Source organism: Leguminivora glycinivorella, chromosome 10 (genome assembly GCF_023078275.1).
Source record: "Leguminivora glycinivorella isolate SPB_JAAS2020 chromosome 10, LegGlyc_1.1, whole genome shotgun sequence".
In the NCBI taxonomy this organism is placed as follows: domain Eukaryota; kingdom Metazoa; phylum Arthropoda; class Insecta; order Lepidoptera; family Tortricidae; genus Leguminivora; species Leguminivora glycinivorella.
Genome location: NC_062980.1, coordinates 889,584 through 903,519, shown reverse-complemented (window position 1 = coordinate 903,519; position 13,936 = coordinate 889,584). Strand labels below are relative to the sequence as shown.

Sequence of the window (13,936 nt, the reverse complement as noted above, 5' to 3'; positions counted from 1 at the left end):
CTTTTAAAAATAACTTGTATTTTGATTTTTATCACCCTTGAAAGTTTTTTCTAAGAGGTAATGTATTGCGAATTCTGTTAAGTCTAAAGTGTGACAGACAACGTCAATGACAACAATAATGGCGTACATTGAAGCTAATATTTATTTTGTATGAAAAATTAAAAATTTAAAGACTTCATAATTTTTAAAAGTCACTTAACAAATGTTGATCAGTATAAGGAGAATAGCCTACAGTTCAATTCTTCGCCTTTGTTACAGGCCCCACTCTGTATAATTCAAAAATCATATTTAATGTAATTGTGTGTATAATTGTTGTCTAATAACTGTAATTATATATATACCTTTATTACCGCATTAAATATTCTTATATTTTATTAGATTAAATAATAAGAAATTATGCTCAATTTATTAGCTAGACTGCGTTTCGATCGTCTATCTTCAACGATTGTCAGTTCGGCTAGTCCGGCAGAAACGGAAACATAATGATTTAATTAAACCTCGACTCATGGCAAATGACAAACCACAGGTCGTTAGAATAACCAGTTATTACAGATATGTCTACCTAGATCACAGTTAATTGTTCAATATGGCTACGATATCGATTCGGCTCGCGTTAGTGAATTTTTCAGCAGTGTGGCACCCGACAGCTGGGACCTTGGCCTTCTACGTATTCTATTCATATCTTGTAATGTTACACAACTTAACATACAATACGATATCAGAAAATTGCCAAAACAATGCATAAACAAGTAGTCACTTACTGAGATTTTGTGATAATTAGACAGATACGCAAAAAAGGTAGGTAATTAATGTAATTTTGTTCTTAAGCACGAAGTTTTTTCTTATCCGTTACGGCACTTACGGCGTAAACGAGGAAATAAGCATTTAGAAGTATGTGTGTTTAAAATACCGGCAGTTTCGCAGATTCTGCTCTGCTTCAGCTCAATATGAAGGGTCTAAGTAAGTCAGTATTAGCTATTGGCAGGAAGTTTCTCAGGATCATGACATTCATGGTGACATGATGCAAAGGCCAAGATTAATTTTGGGTGCGTGAAATTCACGTAAGGTAACGTTCGTAGCCTTCGTAGGTATTACTTAGCAAGATTTTAAGGATAGAGGTACTAGGCCAATTTTTTAGCCGTGAAATTCAATCAGTTGCATAGGGATTGTATGCAAAGGGGCTGTGGCCTAAGCTATGTATTTGCTTATATAGTTTTCGGCGATTTCAGTATTCGAGCATCAAGTAATCATTTTCGGTAAAGAAGTCAAACAAGAGCGGGAGTGTGTAATTTCTGACCGCGTACAAAAGACGCCGCGAACACATATTATATGAACATTGGTCACGTACAAGGCTGTGCCTTCGCCGGCAGCCGAATACATCTTTAATGTCCGGTAGGCGGCAGGGCACGTGGTGTGAAGGGCTATATTAATATGCCCTTTACCTACATTCTTGGCCTTGCACTTGGTAATAGGGGAAACCTACATAGTTTATAGTTGTGTTGTAAGAATTTGAAACTAGGAAAACTAGGAGTTGGAAGTAAATAATCAATGGAATCAGGCCTTAAGTATTTTGCGGAAATCCATAATAATATAAAATCAAAAAGATTAACGTTCCTTTGTTGGATGTAAAGTAAACTATTAAACAAGTAAACACTAAACAGTAACGAACATTTAACAGCGGTAACTTATTGTAAATGATTCCACTGTAAAGAATAATCAAAAGTTAAAAATAAGAAACGGACAACCATGGAAATTAATAAGGTGCAAATCGAGAATTCAGCTCAGAGAGGGATGTAAATTAGACTTTGTATTGTATAGAATAAAACAGAAGGCAGTGTTCACAATAAGTTAAGGAAGAGCATAGGCAATACTAGTAATACTTTAATTATTAACAGGAACCAGGAAAACCAGGCTGAAGGACAAGCCAGTTGCAGTAGGTAAGCAGCCAGAAATCCCAGAAATTTGAAAGGTAGTGTTGAATCATACGAGGCCAAGCCTGGTTGAATCAGCAGAAATATGAATGTGTTGGTCATCCCATCTCTTCCGAAACCGTTACGTCACGTAATAAAACTGACACGTGACCAACAGCCATTTATTTTATCCTGACAATGGGTCTACGGCTAAATTGAGATGGATGGTAAATAGTAATGGCTGCTACGGGACGAATCAATTGAATGGCAATGCTGGAAAGTTCTTGAGAGGAAAGAAAAATAAGACAAAGTTTATAATTTATTAACACCGTCTGAAAATTCCATAATAATTACACATGAAAAAAGAAATCTAGGGTATCTTCAAATCTAGGGTGAACAGGCATCTTCTGGGCGAGCTCACTCCATCGTAGGCCACGTCTTTGCATTTGGGTAGTCTGTGGCTAAGACTAAGCCCATTTACAATAATAAAATAAAAAAAAGAAATGAAACTTTTGATTATTGATGATATGATGAACGGATTTTCTGCAACCAAATTGAATTTCCCTTGGCTTATCTAACTAATTACTGTGTTACACGTTTTCTTTCCGAGGATTTATCTAACAAATAAAACTCGACCATAATAGCCATAATAGGATGGCCCATGACCTCACGTGAGTGCCCCCCCGTCCTGGCAATCATGGCTGGCGCAGGGAAGTCCGCGAGCTATAAGCGGACCCCCGGGTTTGACTCACAGTGAGACGGATCTTATCCAATCTTCAAAATTAAATCTTCAAAATTGGTTTTAATATATTTTTCACCACACCAACTGGTAATATATTTTTCACCACACCACACCCTCGCAGCGCTCAAGATTCCAAGAATATTGGAATCTTTCGCTTGCTCGGGTATCAATATTGGCACGTGCGGTTAAACAACTACTTTGCCCCCTTGTAAAACAAATAACTATTATTCAGTAATTACATTGTAGTCCAAACTAAATAAGCATTGCAGAGCAGTAGTGCACAGTGTCAAGTGTACAGAGAGTTGTTTTACATGGAATGTTCTCAGTAAAAGATGATTACAATTTTAGTGGGCACTTCACGCCGACGACGGTGGCAGTTGGGTTGCAATCTACGTTTTTGTGGATGAGTGTACGGAGGTCACCCATATTTGATCAAGATTATGTATTATTAATATGCTCTGCAAGCACTACTGATGTGGTACAAGCAACCCCCACAGACCCACATCTCAACGGAGACGGTAGGTTTTCCGCATTTTTAGGAAGCCATTGACAAAAACGGACAAATGGTTAAAACAGTGTTCAAACAAAGTAAGTAGGCTTGCTCAACGATGTAGGTAAGCGCAAAAGTAATTTTCATACACAATTATTACGATTCTAATTTCATTAATATAGCTATGTCACGGCTAGTTCTTGAAACAAGTCAAACTTGCCTTCAGTACTCTACAAATAGATGCCCGCTGCGATCGTATCTAAGTAACCGCCGCACAACTAACAATGATTGCACTCCATTATAATGATGGATATCAACATCATTTGAAAGGTATACATGCATGTCCCATGTAATATCAATATTATAAAATAACTGTAAGTGCGGAAAGTTCTTTCACTGCATCGAAATAGATTCTAGAATAGGTTACGAGTATTTCGTAGTCACATTTTTTTTATTAGGACATGGTTTTAATAGAGCCCTATGCTAGGACTAGAATTGCATGCTTGCTGAGTTAACGTCAAATAAATTTTAATTATAGCCCTATTACGAGTAATACCTAAAATGTAAATACCTAATCATTTTTCACGACAAGGATCGGACTTACGGTTACTTTTTCTACTTTTTATATTTTTTCAAGTATAAATGTGCAAACTGAAGACTCGGGTTCGATTCCCGACTTCGGCACCAGTGGACGTAATCGGCCTTAACAGGGTTCCGTGCCTTAACAGGATTAGGGTGAAGTTAAATTAATTCGAAAAAAAAATTTATCAAACATAGACAAGAGACTACAATTGATACTAGCTACTCATTAGATTTTGATTGGACGTACGTTTGGTATCGTCGCAATTGTCACTAATGGCACTATAATAAGCCACACTCTATTCCAATCGAGTACACATCGGTTACAAGGCCCAAGGATGGATGATTTGTCAACGGGTCGGTAGTTGATTTTGTTTATTTATTTAAACTTTGTTGGACAATATATAATATAATATTGTACTAATAGCAGATTTAGTCGTCAAAGCGGGCCCCAGGCTCCCATGAGCCGTGGCAAATGCCGGGATAACGCAAGGAGGATGTTGATGGCAGACTGTGTTATAAGGGATTCTCTAGCAGTCTATTGATAGATCAAACAGAAATGATTAAAATGATTCACTAAGAAATTGTATTCTAGCGATAATATAGCGAATCTACTCAAAGCCCCGTAATTAGGTTAAAGTTCTTTTCTCATACTCCGTGAGCGTCTATTATGTATTAAATTGATGATTGGATTTAGAAGACATATAATATACTTAACTTAAGTAATTTTTTATATTGCGAGTGGGAGTCAAAAATCAAGATTCAAAGCGATGAAGTCGTTACAGACAGGCTTAAAGATTAAGCAATTTAAGTAGGTACTTATCAGTTATTATCATAACAGCATCTGTAACAATTAGGTCACTATAGTTACTTGAGGGTGATGAACGCGAATTAGAGACATACAAAACATTATTTGCAAGAGATATTTTTTTATTGAAAATAATGCTAATCGAATCGATATTCAACGGCTTGCACAAAATGCTTGCGTGACACATCAACTTCATAATTTATCGTATGACTTCGATTAGCGGTTAACATAAGACTCTTTCACGCAATCGGTACATTATATTAATTATATCGATTAAACTTATTGTAATAATTGTTATAGTAAAATAATGTTTAATAACAGTTATTTATTAATAGGAAATTCGAAACAAGGGCACAGAATATATAAAAGTACAAGTACAGAAGGCTCACTCTCAACAACCTGTCAACGGACTGCATGCGACATTGAGTTCTACGGCGCAGCGTGAAGGTTGTCAAACTTTATGGGCCGCGAACTCGCGGCCGTGGAAATGTACGAAAGAAACGCGGAGTGAGCCGCCTCTGGCAAGGGGCGAAACATTACTCGTGTTCGCATGCTACCTTTACAATATCACAGCAATTAGTAATACGCATCACAGTAAATAACACAAACTTATATTTGCCTACTTTAATTTTGCCAAAACCATTAGAACATTAATTGTAATTATTTAAAGATATTATGGTAACTAATCAAAACATTAATACGTAATTATAAACCAGTTTTAATAGAGTTCAATCAAGTTCAATCCGTTATTTTTAAATATCTTGTCAGTCTGGTTCAGAAGTGTAAATTTAGAAAATTTTACGTAATTAAGTACCTATATCGTAAATTATACATAATGCGAAAATTTAAGAGTACCTACCTAGTATTTAGATTGGAGATGAAGACTAATTGAGATTTTGAATAAATGTTGCCCGGTTATACTTCGCACTTGCTTCCTCCCTATGTTGGAGGTTATGGCAGACGCTTATGTAAAAATTAGTGCCTATACGGCGGTTTGTTTCCAAGCATCTCATGCTCTAACGTAGCAAGCGAGCCTATACAACAAAAGAATAGAACCAAGCAGTATAAAAAATATCGCGAAGACCTACGAGGAAGTCACTTCACTATCCATACCTACGTCCGAAGGGAGCATTGGTGGTTGGGATCAACAATTGTTGTTATCTTGAGAACTTGAGGAAATATTATTCGCACTACTTAGAATTATGTAGGTATGTGTTGCTGAACTAACGTTGTTGCGTTCATACGACACGACACAGGGATTCGGCGAACATTCGATGGCATCTCAATATCTAAAGGAAAATAATTGTGCTGTGATGGACATAGGTAACATAACGTTCAGCCTATATATTCGCTTCGACTATTTTGTATTAGGAATCGCAACCGCAGCAACCAACCAATTCACTCCGCGTGCATTGTGTGGATCAATTGAGTTGTCCATCACGCGACTCTTCTGGGATCATAGCGCTGTTCACAAATCACATTCACTTGTAAGGTGAAGACGATCCATCCAACTCCTTTCGACAATTTCATCGCGTTGTTTAGGAATCACGGACACCATGGGAGCTATAGGAGATCCATCCAAGTCCTTATTACCCATGTAAACTTTTGCGTTTACTAGTCGGTTTCGAGGAAAGCCTAGACGCTGCTACATGGACCAAGTAAAAGAAAAAGTAGGGGCCGTGTCGTATCAAAGAGTCAAAGGTCAGTGACAGGTCACAGGATAGAAAAAGCTGGAAAGTACTCCACCGCCAAGAGATTAACTCTGAAGTACATGATGATGAGTCGGTTTCAGTAAGGTGTGTGAGCTAGCCCAAACGGAACCAATTCACTGGGCGTGCATTGTGTGGATCAATTGAGTTGTCCATCACGCGACAACTCAGGTCATCGCGTTGTTCACAAATCACGGACAACTTCGGAAGGCGATTATACTCCACAAGGGCAAGGTAGTTGTCTGGTCAATTGTGGGTACGCATAAATCGGGTGTTTATAGGTATAAAATATAGTGGGTGTCAATGCGCGGTAGTTTTCAGGGAATGCGAGTTCGGGGCGAAATACTAGTAATACAGAGTTTATTTAGTTTTATGTAGACACTTATGTGGAGCCTAAGAAGAGGGCGCATCAGATAAAACGGTGTGGTACAGCATCACCCGATGAGCGTCAACTTATATCTATGAATATAGTTTGAAACATGCATTCTCTCAATGGCAGCTGGAACTTTACACATACTTTTCATGTCTCCACGTTTGGTGGTGCCAAACGTACGACTAGTAAACATCACATAAATTGTAGCTCGTATACTTTCTTATATGTAATACACATCGGGCAAATATAAATGACAATTTCAGTAGCATTCGATTACGAGTGTTTGTCAAAACGTCGCGTCGCGTCTTTCAGAGAAAATAATTAGGAACTGCAGATGGCCAAGTTTTTCCAATGTTCGCAACTTTACGTTTGCGAAATTAAAAAAAAAACCTGAAATAAATGCAAATAGGTAACATAAGAGTCTATATAGTCCTCAGTTCTGAACATAGACTTCCTCTCAAAAGTTTTAGCGCGAGTAGGCTTAAGCTATTGTCTCCAGAGGCTCCAAGTCCCTACACTACCCCAGTGCGGGTTGGGGATTTTACATACACCTAAAAACCTTTTTTCCGAAAACTGTGAATACTTACAGAGTCTCGATGAGCTCGCAATTGAGCAACAGCTTCTCCGGGCCCAGCTCCACCACGGCCACCGTCTGGTCGTAGTAGTAGATCATCCTCAGCGTGTCGTTCCCGACGCGCCTCCCCGTGTAGGGCTTCACGCCCGCCGCGGGCCGCTCCGACTCATCCGACCGCGCGCCCACGCTGCCGACCAGCCCCGCCAGCGACCATCCCGCGGGAAAACTCAGCGCGAACGGCTTCGCCGACGCGCTCGGCGGCGAAGACACAGCAATACAACAAATAACAATAACAGAAACTAAACTTTTTAATATATTGTCCGCCATAGGGGCGCCGCGGGCGAGCGCTTCGCGCGCAGACCTCACCGCGCTCACCAGCCTCCGGAATGACATTTTGATTTTTTAATTTAACTTTTTAATTCGCGTGCGTCCATGGCGCGTGCGAGCGGCGCGGCGGCGGGTCGAGGACTGAACGCCGCGGCCACTTTCTTCGTGACGCGTGCTGCTGATGAATGAACTTGGACGTTTCACTTCGCGGCTTAGATAAGGTAAGTCGGACACTGTGTGTCATAATAACGTTGCGCCGAAAACAATATGTTTCAATTTACTTTTGGCCGTCAGCGGCGGAAAAAGAGTTAAGTTATTCATTAAGTACTAAGTTACTACTATGTACATTAGTTAAGTGTAGACATTAACGGGAAGTAGTATTTCTGATGTAATGATTATCACCATAATTAAAGTAATACCTATCAGCAGGTAGTATTATTTGTTTTTTGTTCGTAGCTTTATCAAACTTCATCATCATATTGGCTTTATTATTCTTTATGAAAATGTGAAAGTTGAAAATAGATTTTCACCACACCAAACTGCTTACTTTGCTATTCGAAAACAGATAGCCTTCCGAGAAGATATGTATCTAGATTTCTTTTTTCTTGTTTTAAAATAAGTTAAATACGGAATCGTACGTTCTTCATAACCCCTACGAAGAAGTTACGTGGCAGTGAAGCCCTATATTATCAGTGTTCACTTTATTAGATTAAGGCTTGCGGTGTACATTTTATTCTATTACTGTTATATTAACCCGTACATTAGTACACATGTTTAGTTACACAACTACAACTAAATAGCTAAAGGGTTCAATGAACCGATTTGTGTTTAGTTCATTAGTACTCACCAAAGACATATGTAACTCCGTATAGATAGTTAAAGTCTAAGAAAAAAACGTAGGTACCTACCTCAAAACCATACAGAAAAAGGACGGTGAGCTATTAGATGGCGATACACCTTTGGGGTAATACGCTCGGCTAGATGGCGCTAATATTAATATTTGACATTTTAACACATATCAAGCTAACAATATGGGCTAAATGATCAAAACTGAGGTTCAAAAGTTTAAGCCTGTGTCGAGAGATGGCAGTCTATGCACTGTGATTACACATTTTACTTGGACAGTAACTCTCTATAATACTCGATCCTCTTTGGTACTCACTAAATACACGTAAAAGACGATTTAAGAAACTTTGCCCAGCATTAGGACATTATTAAAAAATAGGAGGCAAACGAGCAGACGGATCGCCTGAGACCGTTTTCACATTATCCGATCCGATATCGGATGTCGGAAGGATTTCAATAGAAAAAATCCAAGATGGCATCTGTAATGTATGGATTATCGGTCCGATATCGGATCGGATAATGTGAAAACGCACTATTACCGCCGCCCATGGGCCCCTGCAAGTCCTACAACAACAGAGACGTTGAAGTGCATTGCCGGCTTTAGTGATCTGAGCCGGGCGAACAGAGGCAAACAGGCAGATACGAGATGTCGTTTAGACTATTAAGGATTGTAAAGTCCAGCAAAAAGTAAATTAAGATTAAGAAAACTATTGAAGGCAAAAATTGTTCTAGTTTCCGTCCGGCTCTAGTTTTCTTAATCTTATTTAACTTTTTTGCTAGACTCGCTTGCAATCCTTAATAATCTAAACGACATCTATAACTCTACGAAAGAACTGCCTTTTCAAGCTAGCCTTCTCATTATCATCATCACGGGCCTTTGCGTTTATTACCTACTGTAGGTATACATTACTGTTTAGACAACGGGTTTGGTGATTGTGGAGGCAAATTCGAGAGCGGCACATTTTTGGCAGAGAAAACTCATGCCACAACCATATGGTTCTAGTCTCGGTTTACTTTCTGCGACCCTTTTGCTATTTAAAGCATAAAACCAGGCTTCGTCGCATAGCACAAGCAAGGTGTACCAAAACAAAGACCCTCACTTCCTCACTTTATTCTCATCTTTACCGTCTTCCCTTGTGAGTTTGTTGAGCCAGTCTCGGTGCAAAGCCAGCGGGGTGGCCAGCAGAGGCTGAATGTTGTCAGTTAGGGCTACAGCGAGGAGAGATATGCGGCCTTCGCGGAGAGCTACCACGGGGCATCCTGACGTCATCTGGAAGGGAATTTACTTCACTAGATGACTTGAGTTATGGGACTATGGGTAGGCATCTTGAGTTTACTCGTATCTGTGGCAGTGATCAGCTAAAGCTTGTCTTTTCATCACACTTGATAAGAAAGTGTGCGATTACACGCGGGTGTTTAGAAAAACAAGTTTTTATTGCAATTGTGATGAAAAATACAGTAACTCGGGGCGTAAGAATATGACAAACTCGAGTCTATAAACTGCTTCGGAGAACCCTTGCAATTTAACTATACTCTCGTTTGCAATATTTAATTTACATAGAATAGACATAGACTGATAGTCTAAGAAAAAAAACGTAACTCAAAGCCATAGAGAAAAGGTACGGTGGCCTAGATGACGTTACACCTTTGGGGAACGCTCGGCTAGATGGAGATAATATTAATATTTGATATTTTAATACATATCTAGCTAAAAATATGAGCCAAATTGTCAAAACTGAGGTTCAAAAGTTCTAAGCTTGTGTCGAGAGATGGCAGTCTATGCACTGTGATTACACATTTTACTTTGACAGTAACTCTCTATAATACTCGATCCTCTTTGAAAATACTAACCCTCGTAATGTTCTTCGTTTCATTCACCGAAAGACAGATGGAAGTATTGTCTTCTGATACTCCGTAAAGTTTCTTGCACGTTTGAGGACTCAGCTGTCTCGCCGGCGACGACACAGCTGTCATCTCAAACCCAGTCTGCTTCTCTAAATAAATAACCAGTGTTTAGTATATTTGAATAATTGTGTCCGTAACTTTTACTCATCAATCTCATGATTCTTTTTTTAACGAGCTGGTGGTCCCAAGTAGATATCTTAGAGATTGGAGGGTTAACCGGAGATTAAAAATATGGAATTTGACAGTTGACAGCCCACTAACCGTGAGTTAAGCGGGTGGTGCAAGTGGTCCTTATTAGACTTTGTATAATTTCTAAATACCTTCCTTTATTCCTCCCTTCACCCCCACTCCACCCGCAATAGAGCCAGGGTTGGGACATTCTAGTCTGCATCATAACACTTTCAACGCTCAACACAGAATTAACCATAAACTACTCACTTGCCACTAAATCCAGCTATAAATCCGACTCTCATTATTCCATGCCCCATTTTCCACTTCAACCCCTCCATTTACCCCCTGTTCCATTCAAGAGCTAGTGTCGGGACACTTTTGTCTGCGTAACATAAGGCCTGATTTAGACGGCGTGCGAACTCGCATGCGATTTCAGTTACATTGCGGGCTGTTGAGGTTACATACAATTTTGCACAGCCATCAAATACCGCAATGTAATAAAACTCGTATGCGAGTTCTCGTACCATCTAAACGGGCCCTTACACTCTCAATGCTCAAAACAGAATTAGCCATAAAGTTCTTACCTGCTTCAAAATCCAGCTATAAATACGACCCTCACCACTCCACGCCCCATTTTCCACTTCAACCCCTCCCTTCACCCCCTGTTCCACCCTCAGCAGAGCCAGGGTCGGGACATTTTTGTCCATGGTCAGCCAGTGCAACCTCGAGCGGTTGGTTGAGGGGTGCAGGTAGATCTTGGAGACTTGGTGCACGGTACCGTCTTTGAGGGGGTCGTTGGCACCGGCCACTACTGTGTAGGAGGCGTCTGTTGTTTCATTTGATCTGGAAAATTAGGAAGCCTCAAGTAAGTATGTAGAATAGAATAGAAAAACGTTTATTGCATTTTTTGTCCTTATGACGGTCCTGGATGCGGTATGACGATTTTATGTTGAAAATCAAACAAAACTTGTATGGAAACGACAGTTGACTTGCAGTTCCTGTATAAGATGCAGTCCGTTTCTATCGACCCTAAAATGTCGTTTTAAATATGGTTTTTAATCTCGGAACTTAAGGAGTTATAGCGTAAGTTAAGTAACGTCTAGGAGAGAGTGATGAATTTAATCCGGTTCGAAGGACCACATACACATTAATGAGACATAGTATGTAATATGTATCTACTTTATCTTTTTACCGTGTTACTTTAATAACCTTCATATCGCGAATTAGATTTTCACTCGACCGGGAAACGCGGTTGATGGGTAATTTGTCCATTAACATAACAACACTTAATTGATCATCATATCGACTTGCGCTGCACTAGGTCGTTCCCTTAGTATTAAGTTTATAAGGTTCTGACGGAAGATCCTATTCTATACCACAACTGACATTCCACGACCAATACTTCAGTTAAATTAATAAGTGTCCTAATTATTGTATAATGTTATGTTAAGTCTTTTTAGTATTTCGTCTTTCTTTATTTTGTTTTGTGTTGCAAAGCATGTAAGTTTGTGGTTGAATAAAGAATTTATCTATCTATCTATCTATCATAATGGGTGGATCTTACCAGTATAAGTTATCATTTGGCAATAAGGTTCAAAATTTAATTTCAATCAGGATAAGTACAATTGAGAACAGAACAATACTTACGAGTTGGTATAAAAGGGTCCCAACACGTTGACACAGCCAGCGGCCGTCAGCACCCAGTGTGGAGACAACACCACGCCTCCACAAGTCTGCGCTGTCACATTGCCAACCGTTTCAAAGATGGCCGCCAAAAACGGAACGCTTTCCGCATGTGTCACGTTAATTTTTGAAGTTAACTCGAAATCTTCTTTTTTATTTGCACTCATTATGTAATTATGATTAGCAAAATCAAGATGCTTTACTGTAGAAAGTTCGACATCTTTTGCAGCAGCCATCGATTCTAGATCATCTCTGTGTTTGGTTACATTATTCTCGTAATAAACATGCTCTATGAAATTAGGATACTTCTCAATTGAAAACTCATTTGAGTCTTGGATAGAATTGTCTTGAAAGCCAGCATTGTTTAACGATTCAGGCGACATTTCTTGGAACTTGCAGCTTTTATACCGTTTCGGTAAATCCATATTATGTAGCAGTAGTTCCATTGAATCTTCCGTCAAGTTCAGTTTTTTACCGATCACTTGTAGGACCGGCGTGGTTACAGTCGCATCACATGGGACTCCAAGTAAACCTGGTTCAAACGTATGCAGCGTAGTGTTAATAACATTATTGAAATCTGTAGAAAATGAATGACCTAATTAATTTTTAACAAGCAGACACATCTGGTAACGAATCTCTACATAGTTAACAGTCGTTTTTGCTTGTTAAAAATTAATTTAGTATGGGTTAGCACGTTGTTACTGGATGAATGCTCTTTACAACTTGAGACTCCAGTGCCGTTACAAGATGTAATAATTTGTCGGTAGATGTCACTATACGCCACCCCAAGGCGTGTGTACATAAAGAAAGGCATGGAAAGATTTGCGAGGTCCGGCGCGGCTTCCGTAGCTCCATTGGTTAAGAGATGCGGGTTCAAATCCCGCCGGAAGCGTAAATTTTTCCATTTTTTCCTTTAATATAAAAATGTGGAGTAATGACTTATTTTACAAGCTTTTTGGTGTATAATGAGACAATGTACAGTTAAAGAATTACCTGGTAAAGAGTCTAGTAAGAAGAGTAACACAACCGCTGTGGCCATTTCTCGAAATGCGCTGTTTGTAACAACACAATGGTTGTTGATATTACGGCGGCCGGTTCGGTCAACACTCACATTGTGACGTCCCTAATGGGAACATGTTCACAGTGCACTGCTCATTTAATATTTACTTGAACCAAGTATTTGTCATGCTAGTTCAGTCAATGTCAGTATTACATCTTCTACTGACACTGACTGAAATAGCACATAACACGTTCGTACGTTTCCGTAACAAAACGAAGGCAAATCTTTTCGCACTATATCTGTACACACTATTTAACATTCCTTCTTAGTTATTTATTTCGAACCTTAATTAGGTACCTGAAGTCACGCGGCCGCGGTAGGCCTAAGAAGCGCTGGCTGGACCTCCGGACAGCGGACATGCAAGAGAACAATCTCACAACTCAGGATGCTGAAGACCGGGCAAAGTGGAGTAGACAACGTGCGTAGCCGAATGCACAAACGCTCATGAAACGAAACGTTCGTAGATATCTATCTCTATCGCTCTTGCATATTGGCGCGACAGAGCCAGACTACCTTTCGTGGCGTTTCGTTTTCGTTTCGCGTCTTAGAAATGCCATTCGGCTAAGGAGCCTGAGCAGGGAAGCGGACCCTGGCGCTAGGCCGGGAAAACACTAGGTTGAAGACGAGAAGATTTCAAACCTTAATTAGGCATTATTGTAGAGTGATTTTATTTTAAGCATAAGTATTTGCAAGTAGGTGGCCGGTTATGGACTTCAACAGGATCACGGCCCGCGTCTGCATTGTAAATCTGGGTCTTGG

General features: G+C 39.6%; 2 protein-coding genes across 3 annotated transcripts in view; both read right to left on the bottom strand.

Moving 5' to 3' along the window:
* Positions 1 to 7,672, bottom strand: part of LOC125230588 — a 36,501-nt gene extending 28,829 nt beyond the window's left edge. For both annotated transcript variants that reach the window (XM_048135783.1, XM_048135784.1), the window contains exon 1: positions 7,199 to 7,672. In XM_048135783.1, coding sequence (XP_047991740.1) covers positions 7,199 to 7,578 — 380 coding nt within the window. In that variant the 5' untranslated portion in view covers positions 7,579 to 7,672. The remainder of the gene's footprint in view (positions 1 to 7,198) is intronic.
* Positions 7,673 to 9,453: 1,781 nt separating this feature from the next.
* On the bottom strand, positions 9,454 to 13,141 carry LOC125230667 (chymotrypsin-like elastase family member 1). Its single transcript, XM_048135901.1, has 5 exons — positions 13,111 to 13,141; positions 12,082 to 12,694; positions 11,019 to 11,277; positions 10,210 to 10,350; positions 9,454 to 9,628 (listed from the first exon to the last, which is right to left on the bottom strand). Exons 2-5 carry the CDS (start codon positions 12,561 to 12,563, stop codon positions 9,455 to 9,457), a joined length of 1,056 nt encoding a protein of 351 aa, XP_047991858.1. The 5' UTR covers positions 12,564 to 12,694; positions 13,111 to 13,141; the 3' UTR covers position 9,454.
* Positions 13,142 to 13,936: the final 795 nt, after the last annotated feature.

Excerpts from the sequence above, each read along its gene's own strand:
- LOC125230667 (XM_048135901.1), bottom strand. The coding sequence starts at position 12,563 with ATGGAACTACTGCTACATAATATGGATTTACCGAAACGGTATAAAAGC. Across the intron at positions 11,278-12,081 it reads GGACCCTTTTATACCAACTC|ATCAAATGAAACAACAGACG; the intron begins GTAAGTATTGTT and ends CTAATTTTCCAG. Across the intron at positions 9,629-10,209 it reads AAACGAAGAACATTACGAGG|ATGACGTCAGGATGCCCCGT; the intron begins GTTAGTATTTTC and ends ATTCCCTTCCAG.